The sequence below is a fragment of the Pogoniulus pusillus genome, chromosome Z, assembly GCF_015220805.1.
Source record: "Pogoniulus pusillus isolate bPogPus1 chromosome Z, bPogPus1.pri, whole genome shotgun sequence".
Classification (NCBI taxonomy): Eukaryota; Metazoa; Chordata; class Aves; order Piciformes; family Lybiidae; genus Pogoniulus; species Pogoniulus pusillus.
This window is the reverse complement of record NC_087309.1, coordinates 70,517,978-70,538,387: the sequence shown is the minus strand read 5'-3', so window position 1 is coordinate 70,538,387 and position 20,410 is coordinate 70,517,978. Positions and strand designations below refer to the sequence as shown.

The 20,410-nt window shown below is 38.2% G+C and overlaps 1 protein-coding gene across 1 annotated transcript in view; it reads right to left on the bottom strand.

Moving 5' to 3' along the window:
- The window catches only part of VPS13A (vacuolar protein sorting 13 homolog A), a 109,778-nt gene that overhangs the window by 65,048 nt on the left and 24,320 nt on the right, over positions 1–20,410 (bottom strand). The window contains 9 exon segments of the mRNA XM_064140625.1: positions 62–121; positions 374–453; positions 798–954; positions 1,675–1,847; positions 4,212–4,296; positions 8,673–8,811; positions 12,045–12,162; positions 13,369–13,501; positions 17,627–17,763. Of these exon segments, the coding sequence (XP_063996695.1) occupies positions 62–121; positions 374–453; positions 798–954; positions 1,675–1,847; positions 4,212–4,296; positions 8,673–8,811; positions 12,045–12,162; positions 13,369–13,501; positions 17,627–17,763 (1,082 nt within the window).

Here is a 20,410-nt window from a genome sequence, read left to right as displayed (position 1 = left end):
ATCCAATGTTTCTCTTCTTATAATGAAAAAAACACATTAAAAAAAAAAAGAAATCTCATACCTTTACTTTCTGTAGTACGTTCTGATAGGCAGTTTTCAATTCTGGTCCATTAATATCAGCCTATTTCACCAGAAGTGCACATAAAACAATCAATCAGGATAAGTTTGCAAATTCCATTAGAGACTATTTCAAAAACCACTGCAACTTAAAGTGTACAAACTAATCTGTTTAGGAACCAGACACACTTTGCACATGACACTCAATAAGTCAAGGAATTAACAAGTAGAGAAAAGCCTTCAACAACTCCTCAGTAATACTGTTTCTGGATACAACTCGCTTACAATTCAAAGGTAAAGCCTGCTTGTTCCTCACCTTTATGTACTCCAGAGTGAGAAGATCATCTTCTACATTGTCCAAAGTAGTAATTATGTAAACTGGCTTCTCATTATCATCTTAAACAAAAAAAATACTCTTTGTATAAAATTGTGTAAAAGTCACAAATTTGATACAATTCTTAATTATCTAAATTATCTACTAGCTGCTGTTACTGTGTAATCACAAAACCTCTTCTGCAGTCCTAAAACAGATGTCTCTACTAAAATCAACACCAGAACATATTTACCAAAGCATTACTGAGAGAATGGGCTCCTGAGTTCCTTTTCATTTTCCTTCCTCACCTTTAATTTTGAAAGCAAGTATCTTCCTCAGTGGATAAAAAGAAAGCCCTACAAGCCTTTTGAAAACAGTTTCTTGGTGTTACCTGCGAATAAGTTTCAATCAGATTATAAATACTTACCCATATATTCTGGGCACAGCAGACAAACTTCACGAAGGAAGGCATTTGCAGTCATATCAAACGTTCTTAATTTAAGTTCAGTCCCTAACCCTACAACATCAAGTTGTAGCACAGGTGTTTCAGTATTACCAGTAAGACGACATAATTTAATTAAGACCTGGGGGGAAAAAAAAACAAAAAGGATCATCTTTTTAGTTTTTAGATATGAGTATGTATTTACACACATTTACTGGTTAATGTGTATTGATCATTTAACTTTATACATCAAGGATATATTAAGCCCTATCCTGAAACAGAATTTGTGCAGTTAACTGAGTATGTATGTTTTATTTGTAAGGTTATACAGCAAGTAGTAGCACCAGTGGTCTAATGATAAAGGTCATGATACAGCAGCAAGAGGCCACTTTTACTAGACCAACTGATGCAGTTAGAAATACTGTCTTGCAATTGGATAAAATCCCCTTCCCAAGTCTGAAATAGCAAGAACAACACATATAACTCCTCACAGTGAATACAGTATGGAGTAAAGTGCAAAGCCCACAGAAAATAGGGTGCTTGTTACAAGATGAAACATTTATGAAGTTTTTGCAATGACCACAATGATACCCGGAAAAAAAATGTCAGGCATACATCTTAAAGCAAAACAAATCCATGTGATTTTTTGATAGTGTGGAAATTCAGGGATAAAATGAGTTGGGAAATCAAGTAAGTTTCAGTGACAGTAAGAATGCAGAAGTATAACCATGACTTGGAAAAATACAGTCTACAGAAATAGCTTTAGCAAAAAATGGAGAATCAACATATTGGAAGACAGATTCACAAACACAATAAGGAAAAACTATAGCTCAGATGTGCCTCAGAGAAAAAGTAACTTCACCTCAGCTACTTCAAACCTCAGCTGGAATTCTGTCATATTTTTCAAAGACTCTTGTTTATGTAGTTTTTTTCGCCTCGTACTACTAGCTCGCTTGAGGGAACCAGATGCGGCTTCAAAAAATGGCATATCTTCCACAGGACTGCTGAGAGCATCGTAAAATTCTTCTTCTGATTCTAAGGATCAATGCACAACAATATGAATTTTAGGCAGCCAGTTACATACACGTTTTAGATAGCCAGTACTTGCAATACTATTACCCTGAATTTTAATCATTACATCTGTTGCTATAATTATCTCCACTCATATCGCCACAGTTCAGCACACCCGCAGCCTCTACCACAATATCATAAATCAGTTTTCAAAGGAGTTGTCACAGACTCACAGAATATCAGGGCCTGGAAGGGACCTCAAAAGATCATCTAGTCCAACTCCCTGTTGCAGAAGGATCACTTATACCAGATCACAAAAGAACATATCCAGGAGGGTCTAGAATATCTCCAGAAAGGGAGACACCAAAACTCCCCAGGGTGGCTTGATCCAGTGTTCTGTCACCCTCACAGTTCAAAAATTCCTCATGTTTACATGAAACTTCCCATGACCCAACTTCCACCCGTTGCTGATTTCTCTCTGATTTCTTTCCTTCAACCAATTCACAACCCACCTCACTGCCTGATCACTCAGACTACACTGCTTCAGTTTAGCTGCAAGGATGCTGTGGGACACAGTGTCAAATGCTTTACTGAAATCAAGATAAACCACATCCACTGCTCTACCATCATGGGTCCACCTGGTTATGTCCTTATAAAAGGCTATCAGGTTATCCTTTGTCAGCATTCTCTCATTTATTGGCTGTGCAACGGATAGCACAAACCATGGTTCATCTTGCATTCAGTGTGCACTTACTGCTTAGCAAGACTTCTTTGCTGCTGACCACACAGAAGCCTATTCCTCACGCTCAGTGGGACTGCCTTGGATATCTCGCTGCTGAAGTCTCCCACTTCAGGAAAGACTCCTAAGGACTATCGAGCACTTAATGTACCTGTCATTACTACAGAAGTATAACCACAACAAATTGCACATCTTTTACGGTTCTCTTCCTTCACCTGACAGTAAAGTCAAAGGTAACTATGGAAGTATCCTTACTGAACAAATGATGATTTGAGGTATTTTCTAAGGCTTAACAACACCATTGAATGTGGGAGGTGACGATAGAGAAATAACATAGATTACTTAAAACAGCTGCAAAGCTCTATGTGCTATGTAAATAAAAAACAGATGAGATTCCATCTAAATCTAGGTTACTCTCTTGAATTAACTGCTGCTGGTTCACTCTTATCTCACCCTAGACTTCAGTAACTCAAAGACACTCTCCACCTTTGAACACTTAAAAGAAATTCATATAAAAACAGGTGAAGATGCACAGATAACATATTTCTGCACACTGTACACATGCTGAATCTAAAATAATAAAGCAGATGCAAAAATTAATTTTGCTGGCAATTCTGCTAGTGTTTGCAAGCCACGTATCTCACTAACTCGAGAGGGGGGAGAAAAGTAATGTTCTCCATTTCTCCAGCTGAGACTTTTTCGCATGACAAAAGTAACTGACACTGAAACGCTAGTTTTATTATTCTTCAAATGTAACTACTAGATGGAATGTTACAGCAAGGCAGTATTAAACATGACCAGGTTTTCCACAGACAATCCTCTGATCGTGCAGAAGTCAAAACTATGTTTGTTTGTGAAAACAGTAGTTTCTAACAGACGAGGCTGGTGAGAGGCCAGGAGGAGGTTGCTCTCTTCTCTCAGGTGGCCAGCGCCAGAACAAGAGGACACAGCCTCAGGCTGCGCCAGGGGAGACTTAGGCTTGAGGTGAGGATAAAGTTCTTCACTGAGAGAGTCATTGGACACTGGAATGGGCTGCCCGGGGAGGTGGTGGAGTCGCCGTCCCTGGAGCTGTTCAAGGCAAGATTGGACGTGGCACTTGGTGCCATGGTCTAGCCTTGAGCTCTGTGGTAAAGGGTTGGACTTGATGATCTGTGAGGTCTCTTCCAACCCTAATGATACTGTGATACTGTGATGACTTCAGCATTTTCTAGTTTAAATAAATCCAGCTAAGTAGAAGAGGAATTCTTCACAGGAAGAAAAATAATTAAAACCATCCTCAGAGGACTAAGCACATACAAATGACATACATACTACTACAGATGCTCTGAATAGAGATTTTTTTTAGTAACACACAGAAAGACAAAAAAACCCCAAATCTGCTCTACAAAACATTTTACTGCTTTGTGTCAGAAAGGCAATGGAAAGAAGCAGCATACAAAATTTTACTGCTATGAGAAAATTATAAATATTTTGTACAGAGTGAATTATTGTAATATTATAATTAGAAGCTCTACAGAATGTAACAGTTCTCAGCTTTGAAGAACTTCAAGCTACAAACAACAAATTACTCTAAGATAAACAAATTCATTGAGGAAAACTTAAAAACTTCAACTGTTTATGAAATGATACTCTAAAACAGATTGTATTACCTGACTCAGCAAGTGAATGAAGATCCAGTACAGGACAGACACTTTGTGACAAATGTGCTGCTGAGAGCACAGGCGATACTGCAGCCTGAAATAGGAGACACAATTTTTTTTGCTTTAGTTCATTGATCATGCATATATGCTTCACAAACGTTTCACAAATGAAGGAAATCTGTCTTAACTGCAAATGATTACACACCCTTGTTTCTAAAATGAACATGGGCAAAACGAGGCCTAAATCAGGTAGAAGCAGCAGGTAGTGCACATTAACTCAAAAAGAGAATACATTAGAAAATACAGTGGAGAGGTTCAAACATCTAACTTCACAGATCAAAATATGGACAGAAACAGCACATCATATGAAACCTAAGGAAAGGCAAAGCCTAGTTCCTCACATGACTACAACATGATAAATTCAGAGAACAGTAGAACATCAACTGTTCCTTATAAAAATCGCAAGGTACCAGTGGCAGATGAGGAAAAAACACCAAGCCAAAACATAGAGAAAACATTAGAGAATTGTTTCTGTGAAACTTAGAATCACATTGATTGGAAGAAATAAAACTTGAGTACAGGCATGAACATAGCACTGCCACCACTACTTAATCAACCACTGAACTATGTCCCTAAGTGTCACATCTACAAATCTTTTAAATTACCTCCAAAGTTTGGTGACTTCCCTGAGCAGCCTTTTCTAGTGCCTCAGACCCCTTTCAGTGAAGAATTTTTTTCCTAAAATCCAATCTCAATCTGCCCTTGCAGACCGTGAGGCTATTTCCTCTTGTTCTTACTTGGGAAAAGAGAACAACCAACATTCACCTCACTACAACCTCCATTCTATCTTCTTTCAGCCTCCTTTTCCTCAGACTAAACAAACCTCAGTTCTCTGTAGATTGCTCCTCAAAATATTTGCTCTCCAGACCTTTATGGTGGTTTGGCCCTGGCCGGGGGGCCAAATGCCCACCAAAGCAGCTCTATTGCTCCTTCTTAGATGGACAGGGAAAATGGGAATATAGAACAAAAGCCCAGTAATAAGGTAGAAGCAATTTAATGACGCAAAGCACAAGCAAAGGTTACACACGGAAGCAAACGCAAAGAGAGGTGTTATTCTCTATCTCCCATGGGCAGATGAACGTTGGTCGCTCCTGAAAAGTTCTACGCATAGTTGTTGCTCTGGAGGACAGATGCCACATCTGAGCTGATGTCACATGGCATGGCATATCCCTTTGTTCAGTTTGGGTCAGCTGGCCCAGCTGTGTCCCCTCCCAAGATCTTGCCCCACCCTTAGCACACTCTTGAAGAGGGAAAATGTTGGCAAAACACAAGCCCAGGTGCTTGTTCAGCAGCAGCCAAAACACTGGCGTGTTACCAACACCCAGCAACAGCACTGCAAAACACAATGCCAGAAAGATGCTCTGAGGAGAATTAGCTCCATCTCAGCCAAACTCAATACACCCCTCACCAGATTTGTTGACCTTTGGACACAATCTGGCACTTCAATGTCTTTCTTGTAGTAAGTGACCCAAAATTGAAAGCAGTAGTCCAGGTGTGGACTCCTAAGGCCAGGTACTCCCAATGGCCACACTATTCCTGATATGGGCCAGAATGTCACTAGCCTTACTGGCCACCCAGGCACACTGCTGGCTCATATGCAGCTGGCTGTTGACCAGCGCTCCCAGATCTTTACTGAGCAGCCTTCCAGCGACTCTTCCCTGAGCCTGTAGTGTTGCATGTGGTTCTTGTGACTTAAGTGCAGGACCTTGTAGAATTTGGCCTTGCTGCATCTCATTTCTTCATCTATCTGGAAAAACAGATGCTAGTCGATACTTCAGAGCTGAGAGGCATTTATGCAAAACTCAGAAAAGTAAACGAAAATACATGAAATGTCACTGTTTGCCACTGGACTGGACAAAAGGACAAGAATTCTTGCTCTATATAGTATTGTATGAGAATCAAATTCTGTTAATGGAAGTAACCAAATGGCTTATTCATCAGACAGGATTTTCCATCAAGCCTCAGCAAGTAGTCTTGGTGGTTTGAGTTTGTAAAGAGCATGTGTTCTATGGGCATATTTAGTATATACCTGCGCCTTGCACAGAATACTGAAGTAAGGAGAGACGTACATTGTCAGTGTGCCTATTCTACTTAGAGTGCCTTTGACTTTGGACTGCACAGATAACAGTAGTCTGGGATTTTTTTTTCTCATGCCATTACTGCTACTTCCAAACCCCAGTTTCAGGAAACTATACAATCACCCACTGTATCTTACAGAGATCTAAGTGTTAATGGCAGCAAAGAAACATTAATCTTTGAATATTGTTTCTAAGGCTCTATTTTTCATCTCATTCTCTGGATTTCAGTCTGTATAATGCAACCTTACTGAAAGCATCCATATCTATGAGGGCCAGATACACTAAATCTTCAAGAGCCTTTCAACTGTGAAAGTGTCTTATCTGTTAACATTTTCTCATTCTAAGATGACAAGAAGAAACTGTGAGACTTGACTTCACAGTACCAAATCAACACAAATGAAGCTAAGTGGACAGTCTTCTTGTAATGAAGCACAAGAAAGCAAAGGGTGCAAAACCCCAGAAGAATCTATTCTGAAGAGACTTCTGTTTTCGCAGCCCAACAGTTTCTCTGCTAACTCAAAACAAAGAATGCAGTTCACATGAGAAGATCTGAAAAAGGATTCTATACCCATTTTGGTTCAGAAGTAATGAGGTGACAAAAATTCAGAAGAGTTTCAGCTACAAGGACAAAAGCAAAGGAGTGTATCTGCCATCGCCAAAGCAGCAAATCCATCCAGACTAACTGAATTTAATATCAGCAATTAGAGTATGTCATGCTCTGCAGTACATGGAAACTTAAGCATACAGGTTTAACCACAGCTTTTAATATGGACACTAATATAATGTAAATAGGCTCAGGAGGCTCAGGGGGGATCTTATTGCTGTCTACAACTACCTGAGGGGAGGTTGTGGCCAGGAGGAGGTTGCTCTCTTCTCTCAGGTGGCCAGCGCCAGAACAAGAGGACACAGCCTCAGGCTGTGCCAGGGGAGGTTTAGGCTTGAGGTGAGGAGAAAGTTCTTCACCGAGAGAGAGTCATTGGATACTGGAATGGGCTGCCCGGGGAGGTGGTGGAGTTGCCGTCCCTGGAGCTGTTCAAGGCAGGATTGGATGTGGCACTTGGTGCCATGGTCTAGCCTTGAGCTCTGTGGTAAAGGGTTGGACTTGATGATCTGTGAGGTCTCTTCCAACCTTGGTAATACTGTGATACACGTTTACACAGACTGTTTCCTCATCTTACCTTGCACATTGCATGTACAGGTAATACTAAGCACAAAATTACTTAAAATAGTTTAAATATACTTGCTGAATTCTGTAATTAAATTCAAGTGCAGGCAATCTTATACAGCACAGGATAAACACAGTAACTTGTATAATGATAGAAAGATAACTTATTAAAAATAAAACAAACCCCAAAGATAACCATTATATCTTTGTAACCAAGTACTCACAGATAATCTACAAATCAGCAAAGACGGATAGTCCAGTATTATTTTTGACCTTGAAGATTTCACATATGTTCACATGATAGAACTGCTTTAAAAATACATTTAAAATAGCTACATCTTGCAGACTAGAGCAATGATAAAAATTAGCAGTTTGGAGTTTATTTCCTACTTTTGTTTAAAACAGCTCACATCAAAAGAAAAAAAAAATCAGGAAGTGGCAATACTCTGAAGAAAGCAGTAAAGAGTGACCTGAAACATCTTCACTTAGGAAAGGGCATAGAGAAGAAGCAAGAGAACACACTCCATACTCCTTAATCTTAGAAGTGCAGAACCGCCACCCACTCAGTCATGTTGTGTAACTGAGTAAAGAAAATCTGGCAAGAACAATGAAGTCGGCTGAAATGAAGCTGCTACATTTGCCAGGCAAGCAACTGTTTAACTCAGGTTAGCCACAGACACTGCGTGTGTTTTATTTTGCTTTTGAAAGCTAAATTTATATCAGATTAAGATCCACATAATCCTTTGGCTTTTAAAACCCCAAGGTTCAAACCTTTTCTTTGATAAACAACACAGATGAATTTGAATTCTGCAGCACTCTTGATACATGTGTAAATTTGAAGGTACAATTAAATTAATCCTCGAGAAAAGCAAGTATGTTTTTTCATCAATAATTTCAACTATGAAGTAATTCCCCAGAGTAGTAAAAGGGTTTTTTTTTATTTTAAATTCAGCCACTGGGAAATTATTTAATAATTATTGCCTAAAGATTGTAACAAACTAACAAGCAACATTTCTACAACTTTAAAGAAGTACTTAGTAATACCTCTTGAAAAACTTAAGCAAATGCTTGTTCTTCAGTTTCTTGTCCTCCTTTCAAAACTGCAATGCCAACAACAAGAAGATATTTTTGGAGAGTTACTAATGAAGTATTTTGTAAGAACCTTACCTCAGCCATTTTTGGAGGAGAACTGGTAACAGGCGCACTTTCTGGCTTAGGAATGCTATCAACTAGCTCCAAAATACTTGTCAGCTTCTGGTCCGATATTTGAATGGAAAGTAAAGGCAGCTGTCCAGATAGTTTGAACCTGTTTGGTGTACAATCAAGGTAACCTTAAAACTGTTTCATTCAAACTTTACATTGTCTTCTAATGATCAACACACAAATCTTCCTAGTCAGAAAATCATCCATCTAATCATCATTTGTAACATATAAACATGAACACAGAAATACGTAACTTCTGTTATACACACAAACTTGACCAGCAAAAACCCAGTTATTAACTTAATTTGTATTTCCACTTGATACAGTGTCTTGTGGATCAGAACTGCAAATAATACCAATAACTTAGGATTTAGTTATATTATATAATATCATATTATATAAATGTCACAATCAGATGTTTTTTCATTCTTGTTTGTGTATTTCATTACTTGAAATAAATCACATAACTGAGTCTTTACGCAGCATTTTACAGAAGAAAAGGTGTGTGCTTTTTTTTTTTTTTGCATAAGAATGTTTACCACTCAAAAGAGGTGACCTCAAAACTAAAAGACTCACTCATAAAATTTTACTACAGTAAAAAAAGCTATTTTGGTATTATGTTCTAGAGCAAACATTTTCCCACTTCTTAACAGACCGGTGCTGTTCTAAACACAGTTCCAAACATTAAGGTAAAAAAAAAAAAGACAGGAATGATAATTCAAGTCTGGTTTTATATGCAAGTATACTTATAAAAATTTGAATATAAAAGGAACAGTTACCTATACTAGCTACATATATACTAAAAATATCTTCACATTGTATGAACAACAATGATGTGTAATACCCTATTCAATTATAATTACTAACATTTACCCTCTAGGGGATTTTTGCTGACAGAAAAATTATCAGTTCATTTTTATCATCTGCCTGATGTCATCATATGGGCTTAAATATTTGTACATAAACACTCTTTAAATAACAAAATTCTAAAAAAAAGAGGTTACACAGTAAAAAACAGAGATTTGGCATTTAAATTGTTGAGCTCTGTGGTAAAGGGTTGGACTTGATGATCTGTCAGGTCTCTTCCAACCCTGATGATACTGTGATACTGTGATTGAAGGGTTTGAGCAGAACATTTGTAGTTTTAACCGATTTGGGAGATATCTAGCCAAACATCATCATATGATCTTTTCAAAGAGCTCAAAGCAAGAAGTAAGAGCAGCATGCCCTTAAAGAAAAGCCCAAATCTCCCCCATCAGGTAAAAAGGTGCTGTATCAGGCACATCAAGACTGGTAGAGGGCTCTAGAGTATTATAATACCATCTGCAGAATAAATCCTGGAAACTATTGAAGATTGAACTAGGTACAAAATGAAAAGGTTGTTAACTATCAACATGCTAGATGGAAAGAGTTAACCTGCATTGAAAGCGAGAATTACTTATCATTATAATTCACTGTGGTGTATTCTTATCTAGTACCAGAAAGCTGTTCATGGCATTCCTAACAGTTATTGACAGCACAGGCACTCAGCAAGAAGTGACAGTTAATCCCCAAGAAATATTATTATCTCAGAGTAAGAAAAAAAAAAAAGCCAATTTGTAGACATGAAGAAGGTTTTTTTTATCAAGTGACTACATCTGTATTCTAAATTCTTATGTAATATCCATTAGGCCAAAATTTCCCAGCATCAGTATAGACTCAAATGGATGAATGGAGAAGCACACTTTGTAGCCAGGACAGTACTACAGTACTGCAGAAGATATTCTCATTAACAGTAGATACTTCCTTAATTCAGTTCACAAAAGCACTACTTGAAGAAACGTCAACTACAAACCCACATTAAAATGACATCTGTTATTCAACCAGAAAAATGAAATCTCATTTTCCTCTCTGGACTTTCTTACATAAAGACTCCTGGAAGTTGTGTTCCCTTACGCCACCTTCCACACCAAATGGAGAAAAGGTAACCAGAGAGAATAAGTTTTGCAGAGTCAAGCATCAAAACTCAGAATGTAGCCTTTCAGCTTTCCAGAAGGTGGCATCATGTTACCATACAATCACTGATCCGAGTCCACAATACATAACAGCACTGGGATTTTTAGGTTTGTGGGTTTTTTTTTTCCTCAAACTAAGCAAATCCGAGATTATTCTTCTTTTATTTCATAAACTGCTCTTGATTTTGCTGAATTTACTAAATTTTTTTTTGCAATAGCCTATTTTAATGCCATTAATTTTCTGAAGTGCCTAGCTAAAATTAGAATATCCAACAGTACTAAGAATTAAATAAGCATAAACTAGATTATTGTAGCAAAATCTCTCTGGATGCCCTCTGCTCAACTTCTGGCTGTTCTATTTCTGCTCCTAACCTTGTATTAAGCCATAATAACCCAACTTTGCAAAAGGTACAGGGCAGGGAAGTAAAGGCAGTGCGCTGGCTGGAAATAGCCTCTCTGGACCTCTTTGTGTCCAGAGGCGGGGAGAGAGCTCAAATACTGTACAAGAGGGTATTGCGTTGTTACTGAACTGTAAATACATGTGAACTTGCCTTGTATATGTTTATTGCCTTTTATACCTAGTCTACTTTTGTAAATAAAATTTAACTTCCAAAATTCTGAGTAAATGTCATAAATTTACGCCAGGGAGTAAATTTCCAGTTTCTTGGGGTGCAAACCTAAATCACAACAATTTTCTTTATCAGACATTAGCAAAGATGCCTTTTCAAAATAGATGCAAAGTTGATTTTTTACACTTCGACTAAGTGATCTGTAACATAAAGGTTTCATACTTAATAGTAACATACATTTTCTTTTGACTACAACTCCCACAACAATATTGGAGTTTTGCTAAATGAGCCTCAGTGCAAACTCAATGCATTAAGATCTGCTTCCTTGAGCAGTGATCTCCAGAACATAAACAAACACCAATAACCAAACTGAAAGAGAAGAAGTATGACTGCACATTACTTTTCAGAATATTTTTTGTGATGCTTACAAAGGAGATTTTGTGAGATCAGCATTGTTTGTCCCTTAGTATTTCCAATAAGAACTGAAATGCAGCCATCAGAAAGACTCAGTAAGAACAGGTATTAACACTTTAATAAAAATAGATATTTACTTTTTCATATTCCATCACCTCTTCAATATCTGACAACTTCTTGGATTTACTCTCTGTTTTTTTCAATTAATGCATTTTACTTTGAAGATTAACACATGATCAATGTAATAACACAAATATAATTAGATTTTTGTTTTTCTTATCTCAAAAAAAAGAGTATTTTACCATAAAATTTCAGAATAGTAAAAAAAAAAATACCCACAACAAACCACCAACACATACTTGGGCATTCTTGCATCTGTAACAACCATAGCCCTGCTAAGTTCTACTTTTACATCCAAGGGCTGCAAGATATGTTGGGATGAGTATTTCAGCTTCCGAGCCTCTTGCCAGTTCTCATCTACAAGATATCAAGAGATTATTTCTTGTTACACATATCACAAAATTAAAGTATCTGGTATTAGAATCTAATGCTAGAAATGTAGGTGATTATCTTTTTTACAGTACTATCAATACATATATACCAAACTTCAGACATATAGAAGTACTTCAGAACTTGTACCATCCACAGATGAACAGCTACCCCATATACACTGGAGACGTCTAAGGGTCAAATTTCTAACACGCACAATACAGGGAATTTAGGATGCAGATTCCCTTCTGGAACCAGATGATTAAGAATCAAATGCTGAAGGCATCTTTCTGTAACGTTATGGCTTTCTATATTGTTAGCTCCCAGAGTACTACTAAAAGTTTCCTCCATTAAAGGATTGTCCTGGTTTAGAGTCCCCAACACAACAAGGACATTGATCTGTTGAAGATGGTCCAGAGGACTGGAGCACTTCCCCTATGAAGACAGGCTGAGAGAGTTGGGTCAGTTCAAGAGAAGGCTCCAGACTTTATAAAGGCCTTCCAGTACCTGAAGAGGCCCTACATGAAAAGTGGAGAATGACTATTTATAAGAGCCTGTGATGATAGGACAAGGGGCAACGGTTTTAAACTAAAGTAGGGTAGATTTAGATTAGACATTTGGATGAAGTTCTTTAGTCTGGAACAAGTTGCCCAGAGAAGCTGTCAATGCCTCATCCCTGGAAGTTTTTAAGACCAGGCTGGATGAGGCTCGAGCAATCTGGTATAGTGGGAGGTGTCACTGTCTATGGCAGGAGCATTAGAACTAGATGATGTTCCAAATCATGCCATTCTACGGTATGATTCTATGATTCCGATCCTTTATTTGCACTCACAACATGATCAAATCCACAACTACTCATGCACTCTGCTTTAAATTTAGAGAGAAGGAAAACACACTCAAGTAAAACAAATAAATAAATAAAACAGATTTTTGTATTTATGCAAGAAACTGAATCATGTATCTTCAAAAATAAGGGATTTACTATAACAATTATTATTAACAAAAGCTAAAGCTGGAATCTAATGCCTAAAGAGATGTTTCAGAAATTTACAACACATTCATAGGATGAAGTTCAGAACACAAGTTTAAAGTGGTACATTCCAAAGATTCTCCACTACTAAAGTGGAAAAAAGTGCATCGACCACCAAAATATTTTTACACATACAGAGAAATACTACTTTCATGAACACTTACCATGCTTGCTGTACAGTAACTGTATACTGCTAAGCTGGATATCAAAACTGTCATAAGCTCTTGACATTATATCTTCGATAGTGCTTTGTCCTACTTTGAGTTCTGATAAGTCAGAACGGCTTTTGCTTTTCATCTTTAAGAAAAAAATCATTAAAAAGTGCAAGTCATTTTCTAAAACATTCAGAGAACTAATTCTACACATACTTGATCCTACCATGACAAAAGATTAAATACAAAGTCCTCATAATAAAGGGACAGAGTCTTACAAATATCACAGCAGGGGAGATAGCTAAAATTAGAAGCCTTTATCAAAACAAAAAATGAGAGTATTAAACTCTTTCTCCTCCAAGAAACAAAAAATTACTATCCATTAGGTTTCACACGATATATTTTTAATTAATATTTTCATTTAATAAGTGGCTTATATCCTGAAGCAGAAAGTCTCAAACTCTTTGTAAAATAACTCTTAGAGACTTTATATTGAAAAAATATTAGTTTTAAATGCCTCAGAAATACTAAATCTGTTTTTGAATCCTGATAAATTTAGTTCTCTTATTACTCTGCTACACTTTCATCAAACAGAATAAAAGGGAAAAGGAGGTTTGAACTCTTGATCATCACTGTTCAATGTCTCTCCTTCAGTATCGTCAATATTCCCTTGACATGGCTTTGTCCATACTGCTTTGGTATCCCTCATCTTCACATACTTTCTTTGCTGTTCACCTCTAGTGAATTGCTACTGCACTCATCCCTGAATGTCTAACAATTTTTAATCCATTTCTGTTTTTCTTACTACATTCAGATTATCCAACCTACTGAACTATAACTACCTTTAAATTAAAAATAACCTGCATATTGAAAATTCAGAATTATCAAATTAATATTGCCTGTGGAACCTTAATTAAGTTCACTTACATATCTGCACTAAGATACAGTTTTAATTTTATATGCTACTTTTCCCTTGGGACTTGAGAAAAAAAGCTATTTGTTTTGCATTAACCATATTCATTCAACAAATTACTTGCGTCTTAAACATGTATTGTTCAAAGTGAAAACAGAATTAACCATATCCTGAGAGGCATCTAACTTTTCTCTTTTGGTGTTGCCCAATTCCTTCACAATGCTTTCTAATTTTTACTGAGGGACAGGAACCAACCCAAGAGTTATATCCACTGAGAAAGTTACTCATCCATTTCAGAAAAAAACAAAAAAAAAAACAACAAAAAAAAAAAATTAAAAAAAACATAGAAACGTTTGCTGGATTCTGATTTCCCAACTTACTCATCTACAAATCACCTTGACAGTAATTCCCTGCAGGTGAAAAACAGCAGTTAGGCTGCCCTGCTCCCTGCCTCCGCCAGACCTAGCAGGCTGTGTCAAGCACCCAACCAATAAACAGTTTGACTATAGACGTCTGCAAAGGGCCTAAAAATTATCAGAATTCACAATAGCTGGCAAAAGTATTAGCTACTGGAATAAGTGATCTGGCTGTAAATCCAAATTGTTTTTACTACGTACCCATCCAAGTTTTTTGCTAATTCCACCTGCCAAAGCAATTGTATTGCACCTGGGGCCAAGCAACCCCAGGTATAACCCCTGTTATCAATAAAGGCTGAGGGACAGATTGAGAATACCTGTGTACTTGGGGGTATGGGTGGTTGAAAAGCTGGGCTTGAGCTGACAGTGTGTTTTCAGAGTCAACAAAGACAGCAGTATTCTAGACTTCATCAAAAGAAATATGGTCAGCAGGTCAAGGGAAGTGATTCTCCCCCTCTAATCCCCTCTGGTAAGACCCCCATCTGGAGTACTGCATCCATCTCTGGAGTTCTCAGTACAGGAAAGACATATTTGAACAAGTCCTGAGGAAGGTCACAGACACGACTAGAGGGATGGAACACCTTTCTTGTGAAGAAAGGCTGAAAGAGGTGCAGTTGCTCAACTTGGGAGGAAAGAAGGCTCAAAGCACACCTTATTGTAACATTTTGATACTTACAGGAGGCCTCATAAAAAAGGTGGGAGCAGGTTTTTTATCACAAGGCCTAGGGATACCAGTTTTAAACTACAAGCCTGTAGATTTAGACTAAATATACCAAAGACATTTTTTTACAATGAGGGTAGTGAAATATCAGAACAGGTTGCACAAAGGGGTGGTAGGTGCCCCATTCCTGGAAACATTCAAGGTCAGGTTGGACAGGTCTGTGACCAACTTGATCTAGTTTTCACTCTTCACTGCTGGGGAGATGTACTGTACAGTCCCTTCTAACCTGACCTATTCTATGACTCTAACTGAAACTCCTGTTCTTAGAAGGTCATTCTGTAGCAGAGACATCGAAAAAATATCACATCAGTAGATTTTAAGCTTTTGTGGCAGATAAAACTGCCCTGACAGAAACATAAAACCCTGAAACACCTGAAAAATTGCTGACGCTTACTACAGGCTGGTAAGGATCAACTCCTTGTCTCTCAGATATTAACCAATGTCTCTGTGTTCCTTTCTCTTACTTGTGTGGTAACCCACGGGCTACCACATGGGCTCAACCCTTCAACTAGTAATTACTGATGATATTGCACTCTCAAGGCAAGACTTCTGAGGAATTCCTGCTACAAAGCCACTTTGAGATAGTCTCCTTGATGCAAGCAATTTTGCAGTTGGATCTTCTCCCATCAGAATGGAACATCACCTAAAGATACTTCCACAAATGTACTGAGTCTTGACCTCATCTGTGGCTAGAGCATATTTTGGGTACCCTTGAGCAAAAGGTTTCCCCCTTTATAAGTGAGGACACACACATTTTGGTTCATCTTTCTAGAAACAATATTCTTTTAAAATTATGGGTAAAGCTAATTGGTTGTGCAGAAGGATATTCCTAACTGACATCACAAGGATTGTCAAGTAATTCTACTTACAATAAATACAATTTTTGGGTAGCTGTTGCTGTTTGTTTTGTTTGAATCTCTATAACAGCTTTAAGACAGATAATAATCTACACGAACAGTAAGTGGCAGAACTATTCTTACTCTGAGTACAAAAATGATTGTCTGCATACATGTAAGATCATTTGTCCAGAAAGAATACAAGTCCACCCACAGTGGCATTCTGGCTGTATCGGGAACAGTGTGGCCAGCAGAATAAGGGAGGTTAATCTCCCTCTGTACTCAGCACTGGTCAGGCCACACCTTGAGTACTGTGTCCAGTTCTGGGCTCCTCAATTCAAGAGGGATGTTGAGGTGCTGGAACGTGTTCAGAGAAGGGCAACAAAGCTGGTGAGGGGCCTGGAGCACAAACCCTATGAGGAGAGGCTGAGGGAGCTGGGGTTGTTTAGCCTAGAGAAGAGGAGGCTCGGGGTGACCTCGTTGTTGTCTACAACTACCTGAATGGAGGTTGTAGCCAGGTGGGGGTTGGTCTCTTCTTCCAGGCAACCAGCAATAGAACAAGGGGACACAGTCTCAAGTTGTGCCGGTGGAGGTATAGGCTGGATGTTAGGAGGAAGTTTTTCACAGAGAGAGTGATTGGCATTGGAATGGGCTGCCCAGGGAGGTGGTGGAGTTGCCATCCCTGGAGATGTTCAGGAAACGACTGAATGAGGCACTTAGTGCCATGGTCTAGTTGACTGGATAGGGCTGGGTGCTAGGTTGGACTGGATGATCTTGGATGTCTCTTCAAACCTGGTTTACTCTATGATTCTATAAGTAAGAGGATGGCTAAGAATAAGCAGAAATTCTCTTCTATGATTTTATAGTTTTAAAATATAATTTAAAATATGTAACTACCTATCTGACTTTTCCCTTTATATTTCTCATATATCTCTAATTTTATCTGTTATTTCAGATATTGCCCATGCTTGTTTACTTTTCTGGTTTTTTAAGTAAGTTAAATGACCAAAAGTTAATCAGTAACAAGAATAGCAATAATATTAAAAACAAGACCAACACTCAATCCTGTAAGAATTTACTGGTTTATACTCTGAACAAAAAAAATTGTTTACATTCTACACATAGCAGTTCAAAGAATCAAATGTGGTTCATTTCAGGGGAGGATTATTTTCCAGCTATTATTTTGAGCTGAAAGGATCTATTTAGAAGAGTTCTGCAATTTATGGCTCAGCTGAAGAGCAATTTAAAATAAATACCCAATACAGAAACTGCAAGAAGAAATTTTACTTAACATAACAATGAAATAGAAGTTAAGAACCAGGAAAAATCACATTAAGGCCAAACTATTATTGTTAGTAAGTAACTTCATAAAGGAAATAAATACCATAAGACTACCAAGATCCAGAAGTAGTAAGTTTGATGTACAGTCATAGAATCCTTTTTGTGGAACAATGATGTATGAAGCCATGAGATTTATTTTGAGGTCAAGAACTTTCTGAGTTTCAATGACATACAACAAACCTGAAAAATAATATAAATAGTAAATACAAATAAAGTGATCCATACAGAAGTTATGGAGTTAAAATAAACTATAGGAAGAAATTCATGTTCAACTTTAAATGAGCTGTGAATGCCAGATAACTTAAGCTTATTTGATGTTATGGATGCTCTTCAAACTTCTTCTGAGCCACTAACTAATAGGTAGTCTTTAAGGAAGAACCACAAAGATGAAATGATGATAGCAAACAATACTAATGGCAAGCAGAAAGGATCACAGGACGTTAAGGGTTGGAAGGCACCTCTGGAGATCTTTGAATTCAAGTCTTTTGCAGAGCAGGACTACATAATCCAGTGGAAGTCTCAAATGAATGAATTTAGACAAGTCTTCAGAGTTTCCAGAGAAGAAGATTCTACCACCTCTCTGGGGAATCTGTTCCACTGTTCTGTGACCCTTACAGTACATGCAAATGCAAAAAAACTTCATACTCAACAGAGATTAAATTAGAAGAATTTAAATGTGTAGTGCAACTTGGCAATTGCTGAATTAATCCACTGCACTCTGTAAATTAAAAAAATTAATTCTTCTGGAAGTTCTTACTGTGACAATCAGTGGCACTGGCCAAACTTCTAGCATTGTTACCACTGAAATATTGAAGTCTACACTGACTGTGCAGACAAGAACTTCCATCTTGAGATACTGAAGACAAGTAAATATAAGGACTTACAACAATCCTGTTAAAAAAAGCATGCAATTATTTGGAAAATTCAGACTGTTGGAATATTTGAGACCAAATTCTGGCCCTTAGGCTCATCTGAAGAGGAATCAGTGGTCTTGCTTCAAGTTAGCACTGAAAAATGCTTTAGGACACAGCCACAAGCCAGGTGTGCAGAAATAGAGAGAATAACTCACAAACATTACATGACACTGCATCACACTATAATGGCAAGAAAGCAATTAGAACTCTTCCAATACTATCAAAGGTAGTCCTGCTACAGGAGAGCTAGATTGTTAGTCAATGAAAAACTGGCTGGCAGGCACATTTCAGGATTTGCAAGATGACATAACTTGTATTAACAAGATTAAGGTTTTTTTTTCCAGTTTTGAAACCTAATTATATTCAAGAGTAGACTTTATTTTTTCTTCCATTTGGGAAGAGAATGCACTTGAGTCCATAAATTGAACTCAAAGCTTCTGAAATGTCTTTTGCTGGTGCTGAAAATTGCAACTCCTTTAAGGTGGCAAGTTCCTTCACTGTGGTAGTCTGCAGCTGCCCAATAATTTCCAGCTACAAAACACTGCTTGAAAGAAAACTGATGAATGTCCTGAAAAGAAACAACTCTGGAAAGATTGAAGGGTTTCACTGGAGGACCAACATCTCTGCAATATTTTTTAAGGAGTGTTTTGGAGTACTTCAAATTTCTTCCTTGCACCAGCCCAACATATCTGCCAGGACAAAATTCTCTGGCACACCTGGCAGGTGGATTATGTGGGACCCCTCAAGCCATCACATGGAAAGAAATACCTACGGGTTGGCACAGAACTGGTCTCTGGCTTATCCATGGCCACTGCCAGCAGTAAGTACAGCCTCAGGAGCTCAAACAGTTGAGACCCTCAAACATTGGTTCAGCATCCTGCCAATGCCCAAGTGCATCCAGGATGACAATGGATTGTACGTCATTGCAACCTCAGTGCAAGACTGGGCACATAGTGAAGGGGTGAAATGAGTGTTTCATACCCCATATTTTACCCCCAGGCAAATGGCATTGTTGAGAGGACAAATGTCCTAATAAAAAAGACACAAAAAACATCTCTAAAGGTGGCTGGGACTCTCATTTGACTCAAGCAGTCTTCACAGTCAATCATCATTGAAGAAGCTATGGAAGCCCCAACTGAGCCAATGCTGGATGGTGAACACGTGCCAGGAGGGACTAAGGATAAATCCTTGTCGCAGATGCAAGTAGGCCCAACTGTGCTTGTCAAGTTACCCTCTATAGCCCAGAGGCTTATATGCCTGGGAAGCTTTGGATGCCAATTGCAAAAGCCACCACATCAACATGCAGGGGATTCTCCCCAATTATTAATTGCCAAGCCTGGCTCTCAGGTGCTGAGGCAAGTTTTGTCTCCCTACAGGACAGAGTTAAAGCCAAGGACCAGTTCCTGACCAACACCTGGGAAAGAGAGAATCAGCTGCACAGGAGACGGATGGCCAGTGGGTGACGGCATCAGGACCCACAAAGCATGACCTCCAGCTATGGACTCAGAGCAGCTAAGGCTCTACCATGAACTCTATTATTAGTCTATCAGGGACAGAGCAATTAATTACTCAGTTAACTGTGTAGCTTTATTTAACCTTGTTTGAGCTATTGCTAAGTGTTGTTTAACATAGTTAATATTGGTATTACACATGGGAAGGCTAATACATATATATATATATATATATATATATATATATATATATATATATAATGCACAGCTCACTAAATTGCAAGGGGTTTACCAATCACTCTGACTTTCTAGACAAATCTGCCCATTACCACTGAGGTGGAACACTCCAGAGTACTTGAAATTCCTTTCTTCCCTCTCCACCACACTCCCACACTCCCCTATGCCCCCACACCTCCTACAGGTTTGAATGGGGAGAAGTTGGCACGAAAACTGCTTTCCCAC